The sequence below is a fragment of the Leucopleurus acutus genome, assembly GCF_964270905.1.
Source record: "Leucopleurus acutus genome assembly, chromosome: 12".
Lineage (NCBI taxonomy): Eukaryota > Metazoa > Chordata > Mammalia > Artiodactyla > Delphinidae > Leucopleurus > Leucopleurus acutus.
In genome coordinates, this window is record NC_139154.1 from 12,818,178 (window position 1) to 12,834,854 (window position 16,677).

Below are 16,677 nucleotides of genomic sequence, written 5' to 3' on the forward strand. Positions count from 1 at the left end.
AACTGAGCCTTAAGGACCCAAGATTGGCTCCTCTGGTTCATGAGAAAGGGGGGAATGAGGGGACTGCGTTCTACTTTGGTGGGAATAAGACTGAATTGACGCCCTGCATTCAGTCTATGCTTTTCCTGGAGTTTCTTTTCTGAGGAGAAGGGCCGAGAAAGGGCCCTTCCAGGGCGCGGCGCTGGGTTGCCACATTTGGGAGCGCCGCCTGGAGTTGGGCGCACAGCCTCCCGCCGCCCTGCCGTTGGGCTGGTGGAGGCCGCAGCGCTGTTAGGGTTGCATCAGTTTTCCTGTTTGCACTATTTCTTTTTGTAACCATGGCCCCGTCTTAAGTATTTCCAATTGAGAAACGAAACCTCAGGAAACCGAAACTTAACCAGACGCTCTCGCTTCTGTAACTACGCTTGCTGACCCCCCCTTGTAATCATCCAACCAATCAGACGGCGACTAGTGTCTTTGTTTAAAGGTTAACCAATCAGTACTCCCCACCCCTGGAAAGTCCCGAACTTGATTGTACCTGTCTATAAAAGAGCTGAACTAAACTCCATCGGGACCTCTTAGCGCCACCGGCAACGAGTGCGCAGAGGTCCAGGTTCGAACCTGCAATAAATGACCCTTGCCGTTTGGCTTTGACTCTCGACTCTGGTGGTCTTGTGGAGGGGTCTCGCGACCGTGGGCATTTCACTTTCAAGTCTTAACTAGGTACTCTATTGTAGTATGGTGTTCTCCCTAGAGGTACACAATGCTACTAAATCCCATTTGTAAAGTAGAGATATAGGTTTGAAAATTATCTAAAATGAAATAATGACTTATGTTTATATAGGTTTAGTGCTTTTCAGGGTACTTTTGTAATTACATTACACTCTGTATTTCATATCGCCATCATTTAATAGCCTCCAGAGCAGTCTCCCATCTTTTTTAGTAATTTTAATTATTGAACTGCTGTCTCCCTGCCCCCCATCTCATCCCTGCCCACTGCTGTCATGCTGGGTGATGACTTTTCAAAAACCTTGGCCATAAACCTTTCAAGGCCAGTGAACATTTTCAGTCTCTTCCAGCCATGTATTCCTTGAGCCTGAACATCATTAGCAACTTCTCCAGCTTCAAGATTTCAAACTCCAAAATTAATTTCTGTAGTCTCCTGACCTCTCGTTTAACCAAGTCGTTAATCCTCATCTTCCACGTGCGGTTTAAGATTTTTTTTTTCTTTTGCTTTAAAATGGGCTCTCCTAAAGTAACTCAGAAGTTTAAATCACTCCCTTGTTCAAAAACATGCCACATGGCAGTGACTCCCACTGCCAATTCAAAGACCCTTAAGAAATGTCTCAGAGTACTTTTCCAGCCTGTGTGCATGTTTTATGGCTCAAAGTGGCCACCATAGATGGGAGCTCAAGATAGCAACAATAGCGGTTCAAGCTCATCACCCACTTGTCTACCCAAAAACTCGGAGAAACTGAAATATAACCAACTCAGTGGTTCTCAAAGTGTGGTATGGGAGGCCCTGGTCCGCGCGGAAGGCCCTGGTCCCTGGCGAGCCTGAGACCCTTTCAGAGGGTCCATAAAATCAAAACAATATGGGACTTCCCTGGTGGTCCAGTGGTTAAGAATCCTCCTTCCAATGCAAGGGACGTGAATTTGATCCCTGGTTGGGGCACTAAGATCCCACATGACACGGGGCAACTGAACCCATGTGCACTCTAGAGCCCGCACGCCACAACTAGAGAGCCCACGGGCCGCAGCTAAAAGATCCTGCTTGCCACAAAGAACATACCGCGTGCTGCAACTAAGACCCGACACAGCCAAATAAATAAATAAATATATTAAAAAAAAATCAAAACAGGGCTTCCGTGGTGGCGCAGTGGTTGAGAGTCCGCCTGCCGATGCAGGGGACATGGGTTCGTGCCCCGGTCCGGGAAGATCCCACATGCCGCGGAGCCTGCGCGTCCGGAGCCTGTGCTCTGCAACGGGAGAGGCCACAACAGTGAGGGGCCCGCGTACCATAAAAAAAAAAATCAAAACAACCTTTGTAATATTAAGATATTATTTGCTGTTTTTACTCATTATACATAATTGTAGCGTTTTCCCAGAGACTACATGACAAGTGATACCACAACAAATTGAATGCATAAGCAAATTTCAGAATCCAGCTTTCTATTAAGCCAGACCTTACAGAGATTTGCAAAAAGGTTAAACAATGCCACTCTCCTCGCTAATTTTTTTTTAAATTTTGAAATAGTTATTTTTCATAAAAATATCTGTGTCAGTATGTAATAGGTCTTTTGGGGTTTTTTTGCTGCACCACGCCAGCATGCGGGATCTTAGTTCCCCTATCAGGGATCAAACCTGTGCCCCTGCAGTGGAAGCACAGATTCTTAACCACTGGACTGCCAGAGAAGTCCTTATAATTGTTGTTTTAAAATGAATTAATAAGTGCAATGGCAGAATACTTATTGCCCAGTAGGTCCACATTCTCCTAATCCCTGGAACCTGTGACTATGTTACCTTACATGACAAAAAAGAACTTTGCAGGTGTGATTAAGAATCTTGAGATGGGGAGACTATTCTGAATTATCTGTGTGGACCCAACGTAATCACAAGGGTCCTTAGGAGTGACGGGGGAAGCAGGAGGGTCAGAATCAGAAAAGGAGGTGTGACAATGGAAGCAGAAGTCAGAGTGATGTGATTCTTGGCTTTGAAGATGGAAGGAGGCAAGAAGCCTCTAAAAGCTGGAAAACACAATGAAACAAACTCTCCTCTAGAGCCTCCAGAAGGAACACAGCCCTGGATACCTTGATTTTAGCCTTGTGAAACCCATTTTGGACTTCTGACCTACAGAACTGTATGATAATGAACTTGTGTTGTTTTAAGCCACCTAATTTGAGTTAATTTGTTATAGCAGCAATAGGAAACTAGTACAATACGTATTTAAATTTTTTCTCAATTTTACTTTCCAATATAATACATTCTTACAGATGTAATCCATATAATTACAAGCTCTTTGGGATCCACAATTTTTAAGCATGTAAAGAGGTCCCAAGACCAAAAAGTTTGAAAACCACTGCTCTAAATAAATCCTGTGTCTCTCTGTCTTGGCTTCCTCTCTTCTCACCTTAGCTCTTGATGCTCTTACTGCCAACAGTGACCTTGCCCTCGTTAAAAAATCCTCCCCATTCTTTAAGATCCGTGTTATACTCTATCTCCTTGTCCCTGATCACCCCAACCAGAAGCCTTCCCTCCTTATCTTTGAACTGCCCCATCAGTCATTTATCTGCCTGTTATGGTCTGTAGTTGTCTCCTTATTAAATGTGAACTCCTTGAGACTCAGTGTTTGACCCTTACCCATTTCAACCAGTAAATAGTGCCATATACTGTATATGCGTCAAGTATCTTAGACTACAAGGATGGGAGAGAGGTTTGCTGTTTATTTTCTGTTTAAATGAACATTGTTTAAAAATGTATGATCACTAATTTTCAGGAATAAGATAAGGTATGTAGATTGTTCAGGAAGAGTTGAGGTGCTGTTCTACCAAACAGCAGTCTTATTGATTAGAGAGAGAGAGAAAAAAAGTGTGTGTGTGTATCTGATGTCCTCGGGATACTTATATTTATTTGATTAGAGTTGGCATTCAATTTTTTAAAAAAATTCTAATAATGTTGCTATTTCCTGTCAATTTAGCCCAACATAGCCCAGCTTTGGAAGGATACATTTTATTCTTTCAAACTAATTTAATGAAATGAGCAAAAAGAAATTGTTTCAAATATGCTAGTACTTAAATACATCTTTCAATCAAATGCTCAGTAAGAATTTATCGAGAGCCTACTATATGCCAGGCACCATTCTATAGGCGCTTGTTTTACAGCGGTGAAAGACAGCCTGGCATAAAGAAGATATTCAATAAAGGTAGACTTCAACGTTCCTTTATTCATGTTTTTAACTCCCTTCCCCCGACTCCGCCCAGGTTACTTTTCCTTAGTGCCCTCTTGCTCTGAAGTTTTTAGATCCAATTCGGCTGCCGTAAGGCAAGGCGGCAAGATGGCGGCCTCCGCTTTTGCGTGTACTGTGAGAGCAGCCTCAGGTCAGTGGGCGGCGAGGAGCTCGATTCACGCCTTCACAGAAGGGGGGACTGGCGCGGGATGGAGTGGGCGTTTAGCGTGGAGGTTAACAGGAAAAAAAAAAAGAAAGAAAGGAGGGGGATCGTTATATGAGGCCAGAGGTTTGTTCCGAATTTTCTCCGGGGCGGCCTGTGTTCGGCCGCCAGCACCGGAGATCTCCGAGATTCTTGGACCCTCGCGAACCGGGGTGTCCCGCAGTTTTGGCTTCCTTACCGGTTCCTAGCCATTCCGTCTTCCCTAGAAAACAAACCAGAAGGGCGCGGGTGGGGGGCGAGAAAGAAAAGTCCCACCGAGGCGAGGATCCGCCACTCACGAGCTTTGACCTTGAAAAGTTATTTAATATCTCTGAACTTCAGATTCTACGGCTCTAAAATAGGGATAACACTATCCACCTGAGGACTAAATGAGCTCGAGCACGTAAAGCGCCGCGTGTAGTACCCGGCATATGGTAAGCGTGGCTGTATGAAATGCACACAACGTGCAGGGAGTGCGGCTGCCTGCTTTACTCAGTGGCGGCCCTAGGGCAGCCTTAAGGACTTCTTGACAGAGAGAGAGGACGGAAGTGAAGGGTTGCCTTCACTGTAGGGACTCTTGCAAAAGTTAAAGATCGTTCAAATAAGATACGGTGATCGGTAAATTACGTTCACACAAAATAGGATAAAATTCTGTGGAACAAGACTAGAAAGAGAAAAGTGTAAAGTTTCCAACTGTTCCAGAAGAGCTGGTTTATGTGGGGTATTTTTCAATTGTGAAATATATAAAGAAAAATGTATATAGCATACATGACTATCTTAACAAATAACTCTGGCAAACATGGGGTATAACTAACACCCAGGCCAGGACATAGAACGGTACCAGGAGCCTTCACCTCTGTGTGCCTCTTCAACCAAAATTGCCCGTTTCCACCAAACATAAACACTGCCCTCACGTTTATTATTACCTTGTCTTTTTTTCTGTAATAGTTTTAAGAGCTATATGTGCATCTCTAAGCAATATATTGTTTAGTTTTGCCTGTTTTTTTACATTCCATGAACGGAATCACATAGTATGTACTCTTGTGTCTTCTTTTTCTTTGTGAAATTCATTCATTTTACAAGTAGCTGTCATGCTTTCTCATTGCTATAGAATGGTCTCTTATGGGACTACCCTACAATTCTGCATTTTACTGTTGATGGGCATTTGGGTGTTCCCACTTTGGGGCGGTTAGGTACAAAGCTGAGTGGCCTTGTGTCATGGTGCATGAGTGCCAGAGTTTCTCTATGGGGTGTGTGTGTGTGTTTATACATATAAAACTAGCTATGGAATTGCTGAATCAGGGAATATGTATATATTCTGTATTGCCTGATGCTGCCAAAGTGATGTGCTTATTTAAAGTCACCCAGCACGGGCTTCCCTGGTGGCGCAGTGGTTGAGAGTCCGCCTGCCGATGCAGGGGACACGGGTTCGTGCCCCGGTCCGGGAAGATCCCACGTGCCGCGGAGCGGCTGGGCCCATGAGCCATGGCCGCTGAGCCTCCGCATCCGGAGCCTGTGCTCCGCAACGGGAGGCCACGGCGGTGAGATGCCCGCGTACCGCAAAAAAAAAAAAAAAAAAAAAAAAGTCACCCATCACTGTATGCGCTGTATCCTCATCAGCAGTTGGTATTGTTAGACCTGTACATTTTTTCTATCTGGTGAGTATTTAGTGGTGTCTCGTTGTGGTTTGAGTAGCATTTCCCTGATAAGTAATGAGCCTGAATACCTTTCTACATGTGTGTTAACCATTTGAATTTCTTTTGTGAAATACTCAAATATTTTGCCCATTTTTCTATTGAATTGTCTTACTGATTTATAGTAGTTCTTTATGTATGTTGGATGTGTGTCTTTTCTCATTTAAATATGTTTCCAATATATTCTCCCACTCTGGCTTGCCTTTTTAGTTTGTTTAACGTATCTTTTGATGAAAAGTTCTTATTTTCATCAATTTGGATTTATTGTCCTTGTTTTTTAACAATTGATGATGTAGGCGGGTATTAACTCACTATGGTAGTTAGATTCCATTGAAAACATTTAAAAGAGTGGTGTGACGGCTTAGTTTTAAATGTCAGTTTTAGAAATATACTGGAAATTATATCCTTTTTAAACTGTTTTAAATTTTTTGATACTGAAATTTTGTGAAAGGGTACATAATTTTTCAAAATTCATTTAGAGAATATGGGATCAAAAAAAAACCTTGAAGACCACTAGTTTAGACACTGTCACACTCACCTCCCCCTACCCCCACGTTCCTTTGATTCCTGCCGCAGGGGGGCTATTTGTAATTCCCCAAACAGAGCTCCCCAAACGTACTACATACCATGTATTCCATTTTTGGCCTCCTGTTTCCACTACCTCCTCTCTTACTCCTTCGAAACTGGTTTTGTGTCACCTCCTTCATGAAAACATCAGTGTTCTCCATACAAGAGGGTGTTTAAGAGAAAGCCTGTCTGTACTAAAATTCTCAAAGAGGGCAGAAGACTGAAGGAGCAGTTAAACACTGCCCTTGATCTGTGAGCTGCCCTTGGTTAACACAGTCTAAGCTGGACTTTGGTTTTTACAAGCTAAATCACAGTGTTGGTCCAGGAGACGGGATGGTGGCTAAAGCCCCCCAAGTCATTTTCCCAGAAACTGCTCTCAAGCCACAGTCACCCTTCCTGTTGTTCCAGGAACCATTTTTTTCTAACCTCAGTTGGTTTATCCCTGGTTTCGTTTTGTTAATTTTGGTCTGGTTTTCCTTTTACTGAGATCACTTTGAGTCTAGACAGTCTATCTTTTCACAAATATGTTGATAAGCCATGGTTCCCAGCTTGTTTTTTATGCAGATTTGCTAAACATGCCTTGTACAGCTTCAGGACCTTCATATAAATTGGGGAAAAATAAGCGTCAATTAGGGAGCCAGGAAGACACTTCCACCAGGAGAACAGCAATCAACTAATTTGAGTACAGTTTCCAATCAGCTTGGAATTTACCTAATTTATTGTCCTGCCCACATTTCTATATTTATTTAGAATATAAGAAACCTTTTCATATGCCTTCCTAAAGTCAGGATACACTGTCTAGATATTCTCATGATTTCTCAGGCTGGTGACTACATCAAAAAGTGAAATGAAGTTCTTTTCAAGTAACAGTTCACTCCCGGTTGACGAGAAAAAAAATTTTTTTTCTGTGCATTTGTATTTATCCATTCTAACATTTTTTTTCCCTACAGATAAGCCTGTAGTTTGCCCAATTATTTCTGGACTCCCATCTGCTCACCTCCTTCAGGGGCAGTTTCCAAGAACTTCTGAGAGTTTTGTTGTGTTTTTTAATTGAGATATATCAAGCTCCGGTGATCTGTGAAAATTGGGACATTTTGTTGTCTACAATCCTCCTATTCACTTAATCTTTCAAAGTTTACCTCCTGGCTTGTAATCATGTCTGCAAATAGTTTTAGTTCTTTGAGATATAAATTATTTATACTTGGAGATTTGAAGGGATTGAACCTGGGCCACGTCAGTGGAAGCCCAGAATCCTACCCACTAGGTCACCAGGTGACTGGAAATTGTTGTCTCTGATGGAGAAGAGAAAGGCAAAATAAGGGTTTAAGTATTCCATCTTCCTTCTGCCACCTATTAACATTATACCATCTTTGTTAAGCATTGCTCAGCTCTTTTCTGTTGTCTGCTTTTAGCATTTATTAAATGTTTTCTCTATGCCAGGCATTCTTCCCAGTACTTTACATATTTTATCTTATTTAATTCTCATTACCTGCCCATGGTTGACCTCATTTATTTTTTTCAATAAATTTATTTATTTAGTTATTTTTGGCTGCGTTGGGTCTTCATTGCTGCACGCAGGCTTTCTTTAGTTGCGGCAAGCGGAAGCTACTCTTTGTTGTGGTGCGCGGGCTCTAGGCGTGCAGGCTTCCGTAGTTGTGGTGCATGGGCTCAGTAGTTGTGGCTTGCGGGCTCTAGAGCACAGGCTCAGTAGCTGTGGTGCACAGGCTTAGTTGCTCCGCGGAATGTGGGATCTTCCCGGACAAGGGCTCGAACTTATGTTCCCTGCCTTGGCAGGCGGATTCTTAACCACTGTGCCACCAGGAAAGCCCATAATTAACCTCATTTAAATTTGAGGAAAGTGAGGCACAGAAAGGTTAACTAACTGGCCCATTGTCACACAGCTAGTAAGTAGTAGAGCAAGAATATGAACCCAGTCTGCCTCAAACACTGGCATTTCACTTCTCCACACTGCCCCTCATTTGTCATGTGAAATCAGTGCAGTGGACAGTAAGAAAGTGGTTCCAAGCCCTCACTTAGTATCAGACTCACCTGTGGAGCTTTTTTTAAATAAATAAATTTAGTATTTATTTATTTATTTATGGCTGCGTTGATGCGTGTGGGCTTTCTCTAGTTGCGGTGAGTGGGGGCTACTCTTCGTTGCTGTGCGTGGGCTTCTGATTGTGGTGGTTTCTCTTGTTGCGGAGCACAGGCTCTAGGTGCGTAGGCTTCAGTAGTTGTGGCTCGCAGGCTTAGCTGCTCCACAACATGTGGGATCTTCCCGGACTAGGGCTCGAACCCGTGTCACCTGCATTGGCAGGCGAATTCTCAACCGCTGCGCCACCAGGGAAGTCCTGTGGAGCTTTTTTTTAACCAACTATTGAGGTATAATTTACATACCATGAAATTACCTGTTTTGTACATACAGTTTTTTTTTAAATTTATTTTGTTTTTGGCTGCGTTGGGTCTTCGTTGCTGTGCACGGGCTTTCTTAGTTGCAGGGAGCAGGGGCTACTCTTCTTTTCAGTGCCCAGGCTTCTCATTGCAGTGGCTTCTCTTGTTGCGGAGCACGGGCTCTAGGCATGTGGGCTCAGTAGTTGTGGCGCACAGGCTTAGTTGCTCCGTGGCATGTGGGATCTTCCCAGACCAGGACTCGAACCCGTGTCCCCTGCATTGGCAGGCGGATTCCCAAGTACTGCGCCACCAGGGAGGCCCTGTGTGTACAGTTTGATGTAGTGAGTTGTGCAGCTATCACCACAATCCTCTTTTCAGACATTTCCATCATCCTGTGGAGTTTTATCAACGTGCATTCTTTTTTTATTATTATTTTAAAAATTTTTATTGGAGTATAGTTGATTTACAATGTTGTGTTATTTTCTGCTGTACAGCAGAGTGAATCAGTTATACATATACATATGTACACTCTGTTTTAGATTCTTTTCCCATATAGGTTTTTACAGAATATTGAGTAGAGCTCCCTGTGCTATGCAGTAGGCTCTTGTTGATTATTTATATATAGTAGTGTGTATATGTCAATCCCAATCTCCCAGTTTATCCCTCCCGCCCTCCCCCCGATAACCATAGATTGTTTTCTATATCTGTGACTCTGTTTCTATTAACATGCACATTCTTTTTTTTTTTTTTTTTTTGCTGTACGCGGGCCTCTTACTGCTGTGGCCTCTCCCGTGGTGGAGCACAGGCTCCGGACGTGCAGGCTCAGCGGCCATGGCTCACAGGCCCAGCCACGCCGCAGCATGTGGGATCTTCCCGGACCAGGGCATGAACCCGTGTCCCCTGCCTCGGCAGGCGGACTCTCAACCACTGCGCCACCAGGGAAGCCCAACATGCACATTCTTGAGTCCCACACTAGCCTCACTCAGAATTTACAAGTGGAGTCAGAGCTCTGTGAGTGATTCTGCTTTGCAGCCGTGGACTCTGAGTCTGGTGATAGTGTGAAGGATTGATAAAGAGGACTGCGTTCAGTCCACACACCTAGGCCTTCCATGATCTGCCTTCTGAGCTGCCCACCTTGTTACCCACTACTCCCCAGGCATCTCCGATAGTCAGGCAAACAGTGCTCAGCCTCTGTGGCAGGTCCAGTCCCTGCTCCCGACATGGATTTGTTTCGGCTTCCTTGCCTTTGCGTACGTTGTTCATGCTACCTGGACTCTGTGCCTCCTCTCATGGCCTGTTCGTTTTCTAGAGGGAAGCTCAAGTACCTTTTCTGTTTTCTTTATGAATCCTCCTCCTGCCACCTGCTGTCTCTCTGCAGAGCCGAGGAGCTGTTGTGTTTCTGCCTTGCCGTTCCCTACGCGCAGGAGTTCTGTGTATTCACAGTGTAAGGTCTGGTGGTGGGAATTAACATTGCATGTCTTTTGTCCCCTACTGTTGAATGTAGAGCTAGGACACATCAGACTGGACTGTGATGATGGTTGCACAACTCTCTAAATTTACTAAAAAGCATTGAATTGTACATAAATGGGTAATTGTGTGTTGTGTAAGCTATACCTCAATAAGGATAAAAAGCTCCACACGTGAGTCTGATGCTCAGGACCCATTAATTACGTATAATACTTGGTCACTTAGGTACATTACTTCGCTTTAAATGTCTGGATGCATAATTTTGTTTTTGTTTTGGCCACGCCCCGCAGCTTGCAGGATCTTAATTTCCCGACCAGGGATCAAACCCAGGCCCCGGCTGTGAAAGCGCCAAGTTCTAACCACTGGACTGCCAGGGAATTCCCTGCATGTGTATTTTGGAGTGTCATATTAAGTATATATGCTTCTCTCTCTCTCCAGGAATCTTACGGCCCCTGAGTATTTTGGCATCTTCAGCCTATCGAAACTGCTCCAAGAATGCCTGTCTTAGTTCTGCACTGTCTTCCCGACATTTCAGTCATATTCAGACACTGGTTGTGTCCTCTGCTCCCAGACTGATCACATCTGTCAGAAACCTCACATGTGGGCAGACTGCCACAGTCCTCAATAGGTTGAGTATATTTCAGTAAACATGATGCTTGGACAAAAATTCTAAAATCTTCATGCCTACAACATCTTAGAAGTAGATGATATGCTTTGCCAGTTTATTATATAGACTGTGCCTGAAGGATGGGAGAATATACATGCCAGCATCAGGGATGACTACACAGGGCCCACTTCTGATGTTCTAAGATGTGGTTTCCTGGGTGGAAGCTGTCAGCCGAAGTGGGAGGGTGAACAAGATGCTCAGCTTACAAGGCTCGGCTGCGTGTGGCGCTTATTCAGTCAGCAGATATTTAGTTAAGCACTCCTGGGTGCCCAGCACCATACTGGGCAAAAACGATATGAAGCTAAAAATAAGTCAAAGTCCTCCAGGAGTTTATAATCTAGTGGCAGATGGATAAGGAATCAGGTGATTAAAATACAGCAGAATAAATTCTCTCCTAGGGATTGAGGGGGTAGATTATGGAGGACTTGTTGCCATTCTTATGTGTAGTGTCACGGATCATCTGGAGTAACAATGGTTATTGAAAGTGAGCTCTATTCCAGTGGAGCTGCTGCTTTCATTTCTAAGTACAGAAGTGGATTTTACCCTTTAATGTCTTATTGCTGAGTTAAAAATGTTTCAATATATTTTAGAGTGGTCCCCTTGCTCCCAAACGTCCTGAAGCCACCAGTCAGAACTGTAACATACTACAGTTCAAGAAAAGGCAAGAGAAAGACTGTGAAAGCTGCCATCTATAGGTTTCTTCGACTTCATTCTGGCCTGTGGCTAAGGAGAAAGGTGAGTCTTCACACGGTTACTTGCTTAGAAAAGGCGCGTGAGGTTAGATTAAACTGAAGCAGAAGTCAGCCTGTTCCTTGACACATCTTCCCCCCATCCTACCAGCAGCTTTTACAGTGCTGTGCTTAAGTCCCGGCTTGGCAGGCATCTCTCATGTCAGTGAATACATGTAAAGAAAACATTTTTAACTATTCATATAACAAAATATTATTCACAATGGCGAAAGTCTTCACTGCAGGACAGGTCCATCCCAGGTCTCTTACATGTCTGTCTTGTCTGATGATTACCGGAACCCCTTTGAAGCCCCCGATATGTAAATAACCTGTGGGGAGGCTCTGTTTAAGCCCAGAGCATTAGAACAGCGGAGCGGACTTCAGCAAGGACTCAGTCCCGTGGTGTAGATTTGGGACCGAATAGCTTCCAGCCTACCTTGGATTGGGTTCTCCAGGTGGCTTACTCTTTATGGCGGAACATTAACCCCTCATATACTTGTTTTAAATTTGACTTTGTAAGTTTTTCTCTGTTGGTGTGTATGATTGGTGATCGTATCAGACAGAACTCCAATATTTATTCTGGCCAGGGACCATGGCCTCTAGAGGGGGACTCTGACAGAGTATTCCTACTCTGTCTTCTCCCACAGCAGCAGGTCTTTTCCATTCATGTCCTTATTATTCATGGAAACAGAGTAGGTGATAATTAGGAAGCAGCTGAAGACCAGAGTTTTGCAAAACACCTTTGAGTTTTGATAATTTCAAATCCTAATTCCCTTTTACTACTTGGGAGTTAACAAACAAATAATTCTTTAAAGATTAAAATTTGTTTCCCTGTGAAAATAAGATAATTGGTAGCATTTTCTCACTATTTGAAAGGTACTCTGTTATAAAAAAATCCTAAATTTGTAGACAAATAAGTTAATTGGAACTCTCAGCTCACTTCTCCATTGGAACAGTACTGTGGTCGTTAGTTTCCTACACTAGTCAGCAGAAGCTCATGTAATCCATAAGTAGCTGAACTAAGTACTTCAGCACATGGTTATGAATTTTGGACCATTGGAAACATTTCCTCCCCTTTGTTATACTAACTATTTCCAGGTCCTCATCTGGCCCTAGATAAAATAAAATGGGTGGTTTTCCTTGCCTTCCTTTCCACATCCCTTTTACTGGGCCCTGAAACCCTCACACTGTTATAAATGACCTGATCGAAGTCTCCAGTCATAATACCTAGTCCCTGCTCAAGGCCCCCAAAAGTATTCCATATGCAGAATGGCCTGCTTTATCAAAATCTAATTTTAAGAAGAAAACAAAAATCTGGGTGGGTTAATTTACACTAATGTATAAAAACAGAAAGTATTTTCTGCAGCACAGTTTCATCCAGGTGTCCCTAATTTTTATTGCTTATTCCCTCCTTCCATTTCTGAACTTGTAGATTGTCCAAAAAGTCTCAAGCATTTTCACAGTGGTTACATTCCACAGAATAATCTTCAAAGGAGATATTCTGCTGTTGATGGGCAGGACAGCAAACTAGCTGTTTGTATGTCAGAGATCCACAGGGACCCAGATTGGCTTGCAAACTAGAAAATTGTTACACAAATATGGGGATTTTTCTTTGACTCTTTCAACTTAGAATTGTAAGTAATGAGAAGTAACCATCTAATCTCTGGCATTTTACAGCCAGAACTCTGAAATGACCCTTCCTTATTTCTAAGCATCACTGTACTATAGAAGTTGCTGGTCACAGTGATGACACTAAGTCATGTCAGAAACCCTAAGGCACCTTCTCAGCAAAGAGCTGTGGTTTTGTTCAGTTAGTGTGCTGCCCTAAAGAGCCCTTGGTTTGAAAGGACCCAAATGCTCTTACCAATAGCTGCGTTTCTAGTCTCACCTCTCCTATAAATTACTGTAGCCAAGCATTAACCTGGGTGGCAACTAAGGTCTCTTCTAGTTTAAACAGGCTATGATTGGGAATTCCCTGGTGGTCCAGTGGTTAGGACTCAACGCTTTCACTGCTGAGGACCTGGGTTCAATCCCTCGTTGGGGAACTAAGATCCCACAAGCTGTGCAGAACGGCCAAAAGAAAAAAAATAAAACAGGCTATGATTATAGTTTTATATTCGATCTAATTATCTATTTCTTCAAAAATTAATTCTTCAAAATTAATAATGCATGGATTATTCCTTCACCACTCCCAATAATAGTTTTCCTGCGGTCATTATTCCTTAGAAAAGTACTTACTGTAGAAACTGGTCCCCCCAGTGTGTGAAAAGAATAAATGACACAGTATACTTGAGAACTCTGCTTCTCAGCCTTTGTCATACTTAGGCCCCCTTAAATGAACATAAGTGTCACCAACTAGCCAGTACTCCCTTCATCATCCTCCACTTTAGGAAGATAGCAGTGTAGTGGTTAAGAGCTCTTATTAATTCTCTGACCTCAGTGTGCTGCTTAACTGCTCTAATTGTTTCTCTTTTATCTGTAAAATGAGAATAATAGTATGCTATTGTTGAAGATTGTTGAAGAGATAATGAGGTAATGCATATAAATTTAGCTGTTACAATTATATATCATTACCCTGTACTTCACCAGCACAACGATTTATTTAGCTTTATTTGCTGTGGCTTTAAATAATCTTTTTAAAACTCTTAAATTATTAACATTCCTTTTTCAAACTACACACGATTTCTCTGTCTACCCCCACACTGAGAATCACATTTTTCTGAAAAACATACCAGCCCCTATGAAAGTTTAGTCTTTGTTTCCAGCGAGCCTATGAACCATGAGTGGTTAACATAGCTGTTGTTTCCTATATAATGTTTTAAATTGTCTTTGTAATATTATCTAACAGGCTGGTTATAAGAAAAAATTATGGAAGAAGACGGTTGCAAGAAAAAGACGCTTGAGGGAATTTGTCTTCTGCAATAAAACCCAAAGTAAGCTCTTAGATAAAATGACAACATCTTTCTGGAAGAGGCGAAACTGGTATGCTGATGACCTTTATCAGAAGTATCATGACCGAACAAACTTGAGAGTATAGATCAGAAGTTTTATGATTTCCCAGTTATTGAATGTGTATCTTTGTGTATATGATGTCTTTGCAAAGATGAAATAGTATAAGACATGATGTAAGTTGTACCAACTGATATGGAAACATGTAGTACCAACATTAAACTTACCAATGTTTTAAAACTTAATGGATTAAACATTCCCAGATTTGTTCAGAGAAATAGAAATTTTAAATTCTGATTATTTTTAACAAATGGTAATGGCTTAAACAGTTGTTCCAATTAGGCTTATTTAGTTGCAAGGAATCTCCAGTTAGGACAAACGTAAGAAGACTGTAAAGCTAACAAGTTAGCTCAAGCAGTGTGACATTATTAAGGATATGTGCCTGGGAACGCAGGAACACCTCACACCCCCATCTCCCACCCAGAACTAACCCCCAGGCCTCAGGAAGAGCAGAAATTACATGGTGATGCTGGATCTGAGGCACCTCCAGGGGCCTCAGCAGCAGAGGTGGTGGATCTTTAGGCTTGGGGTCTGCCATGCACGGGGCTCAGTTCTCTTTACATCACTGGCTCCATTCTCTTTCCTCACCAACTTCTCTGATTCACAGCTTTTGTTTACTCTTAGTGTCTGCTTCCCATAATAACGCTAGCATGCACCTTTGAGGTACTTTTCTACATCGTGACCCTCAGCTCCTATCTCCAGTCTCTAACAAACTGCAAAGAGACTCTAACTGGGTCAGTTTGTCCTTTTACACCAGGTCTCATCAGGGGTCACCGACCAGTGTGGGGACTGGCTGTTCTGAGGTCAGGAGCCCACCCTGGCCCATTTGATTGGACTAGCAGGTCCACGTGGAGGAAAAAATAGTTATGTGAGCAGTTTTCTCTCAGAGTTGGGCCTGGGGTGCTAACACGTCTGGTCTACTAGGTTCACTGCATTCATAGCAGTTCTCACTTAGTTTATTGGAACAGGATTTTCATTGAGAGAAGAGTAAATGAAATAGCCTTTCAGTGTGCCCATTCGTGAAGCTGAAGAGGCTGTATAAGTGGAGACAAAAACTTTTTAACCAAGAATTAAAAGATACTATATTTTATAAAAGTTCATTTATCCACTTGAGATTTCATACTTTTAATTGTGAGGGTAAACTTTTTCCAAAATTTTCCAAAGACACATTGTAGAATCTAAAGGGGAAAAGTAATCTCACTCATGTTTAGGAACGATGCAGAAGTTAAGCATTGCTCACATGAAGAGGGTCAGGTAAGCGGCGCTGAGGAAAATTCAGCTTTTCAGGATGCTTACCGTCTAGGGCAGTGGTTCTCCGCTGTCCCGTCAGAATCTCTGGGAAGCATTTTCAAAGAGCAGAGCATTTTGACGGGTTGAAAAACCATTATTAAATACAATTATGCCTCAATTACTGCTTCAGATCCTTTAATATAATAGTTGGTGATGATAAGATGCAGTTCCTCTATTAACAGATTAAGAAAAAGATAACCAAATTGGAATTCTGTGGCATGTCAGACTAGGATTATTGGAGGAACTCCTTGAAACCAGTGTGTGTTCACTAAAAGGAAAAAGGGTGACAAGAGAGTGTTCTAAAACTCCAAGGCCAAGTGTGTGTCTGTTTATGGGACCAGCTAATAAAGCAAACACATTTGATTCGAGACGAGAATCTCAAGAACCTGACGCATGGAATGGCTTTCTGTTTTGATGGGTTTTCATTTCCTCCTGCTTCTGGGGTAGCAGAAGCCAGTCCCTCACAAGGCCTCCACATCATTTCTCACCTGCCTGGCTCCTCACCTCTTCCATTCACCCTTGGAAGCGGGATGGGTCTGGCGCCCGAAGAAGCTGAGGAGGAGCCTTTTCTACCACCTCCGTGACTTCTTAGTGCAACGTGGACAACGGGGTCTGTGGGCCTCAGAGCACCTTGGTTTCCCCTCTAGGCCAGGGGCAGGAGAGGTAGAGACAAGGGCTGGCTAAGGCCCCAGCAGCCAGAGATGGACTGAAGTGGAAGGGCTGACAGGCACATGATT

At 42.9% G+C, this 16,677-nt stretch overlaps 1 protein-coding gene across 1 annotated transcript; it reads left to right on the forward strand.

The window, feature by feature from the left end:
* The first annotated feature begins 4,020 nt into the window (after positions 1–4,020).
* On the forward strand, positions 4,021–14,861 carry MRPL35 (mitochondrial ribosomal protein L35). Its single transcript, XM_082851345.1, has 4 exons — positions 4,021–4,076; positions 10,685–10,874; positions 11,504–11,648; positions 14,490–14,861. The coding sequence occupies exons 1-4, from the start codon at positions 4,034–4,036 to the stop codon at positions 14,676–14,678; spliced, it is 567 nt and encodes a 188-aa protein (XP_082707471.1). The 5' UTR covers positions 4,021–4,033; the 3' UTR covers positions 14,679–14,861.
* Positions 14,862–16,677: the final 1,816 nt, after the last annotated feature.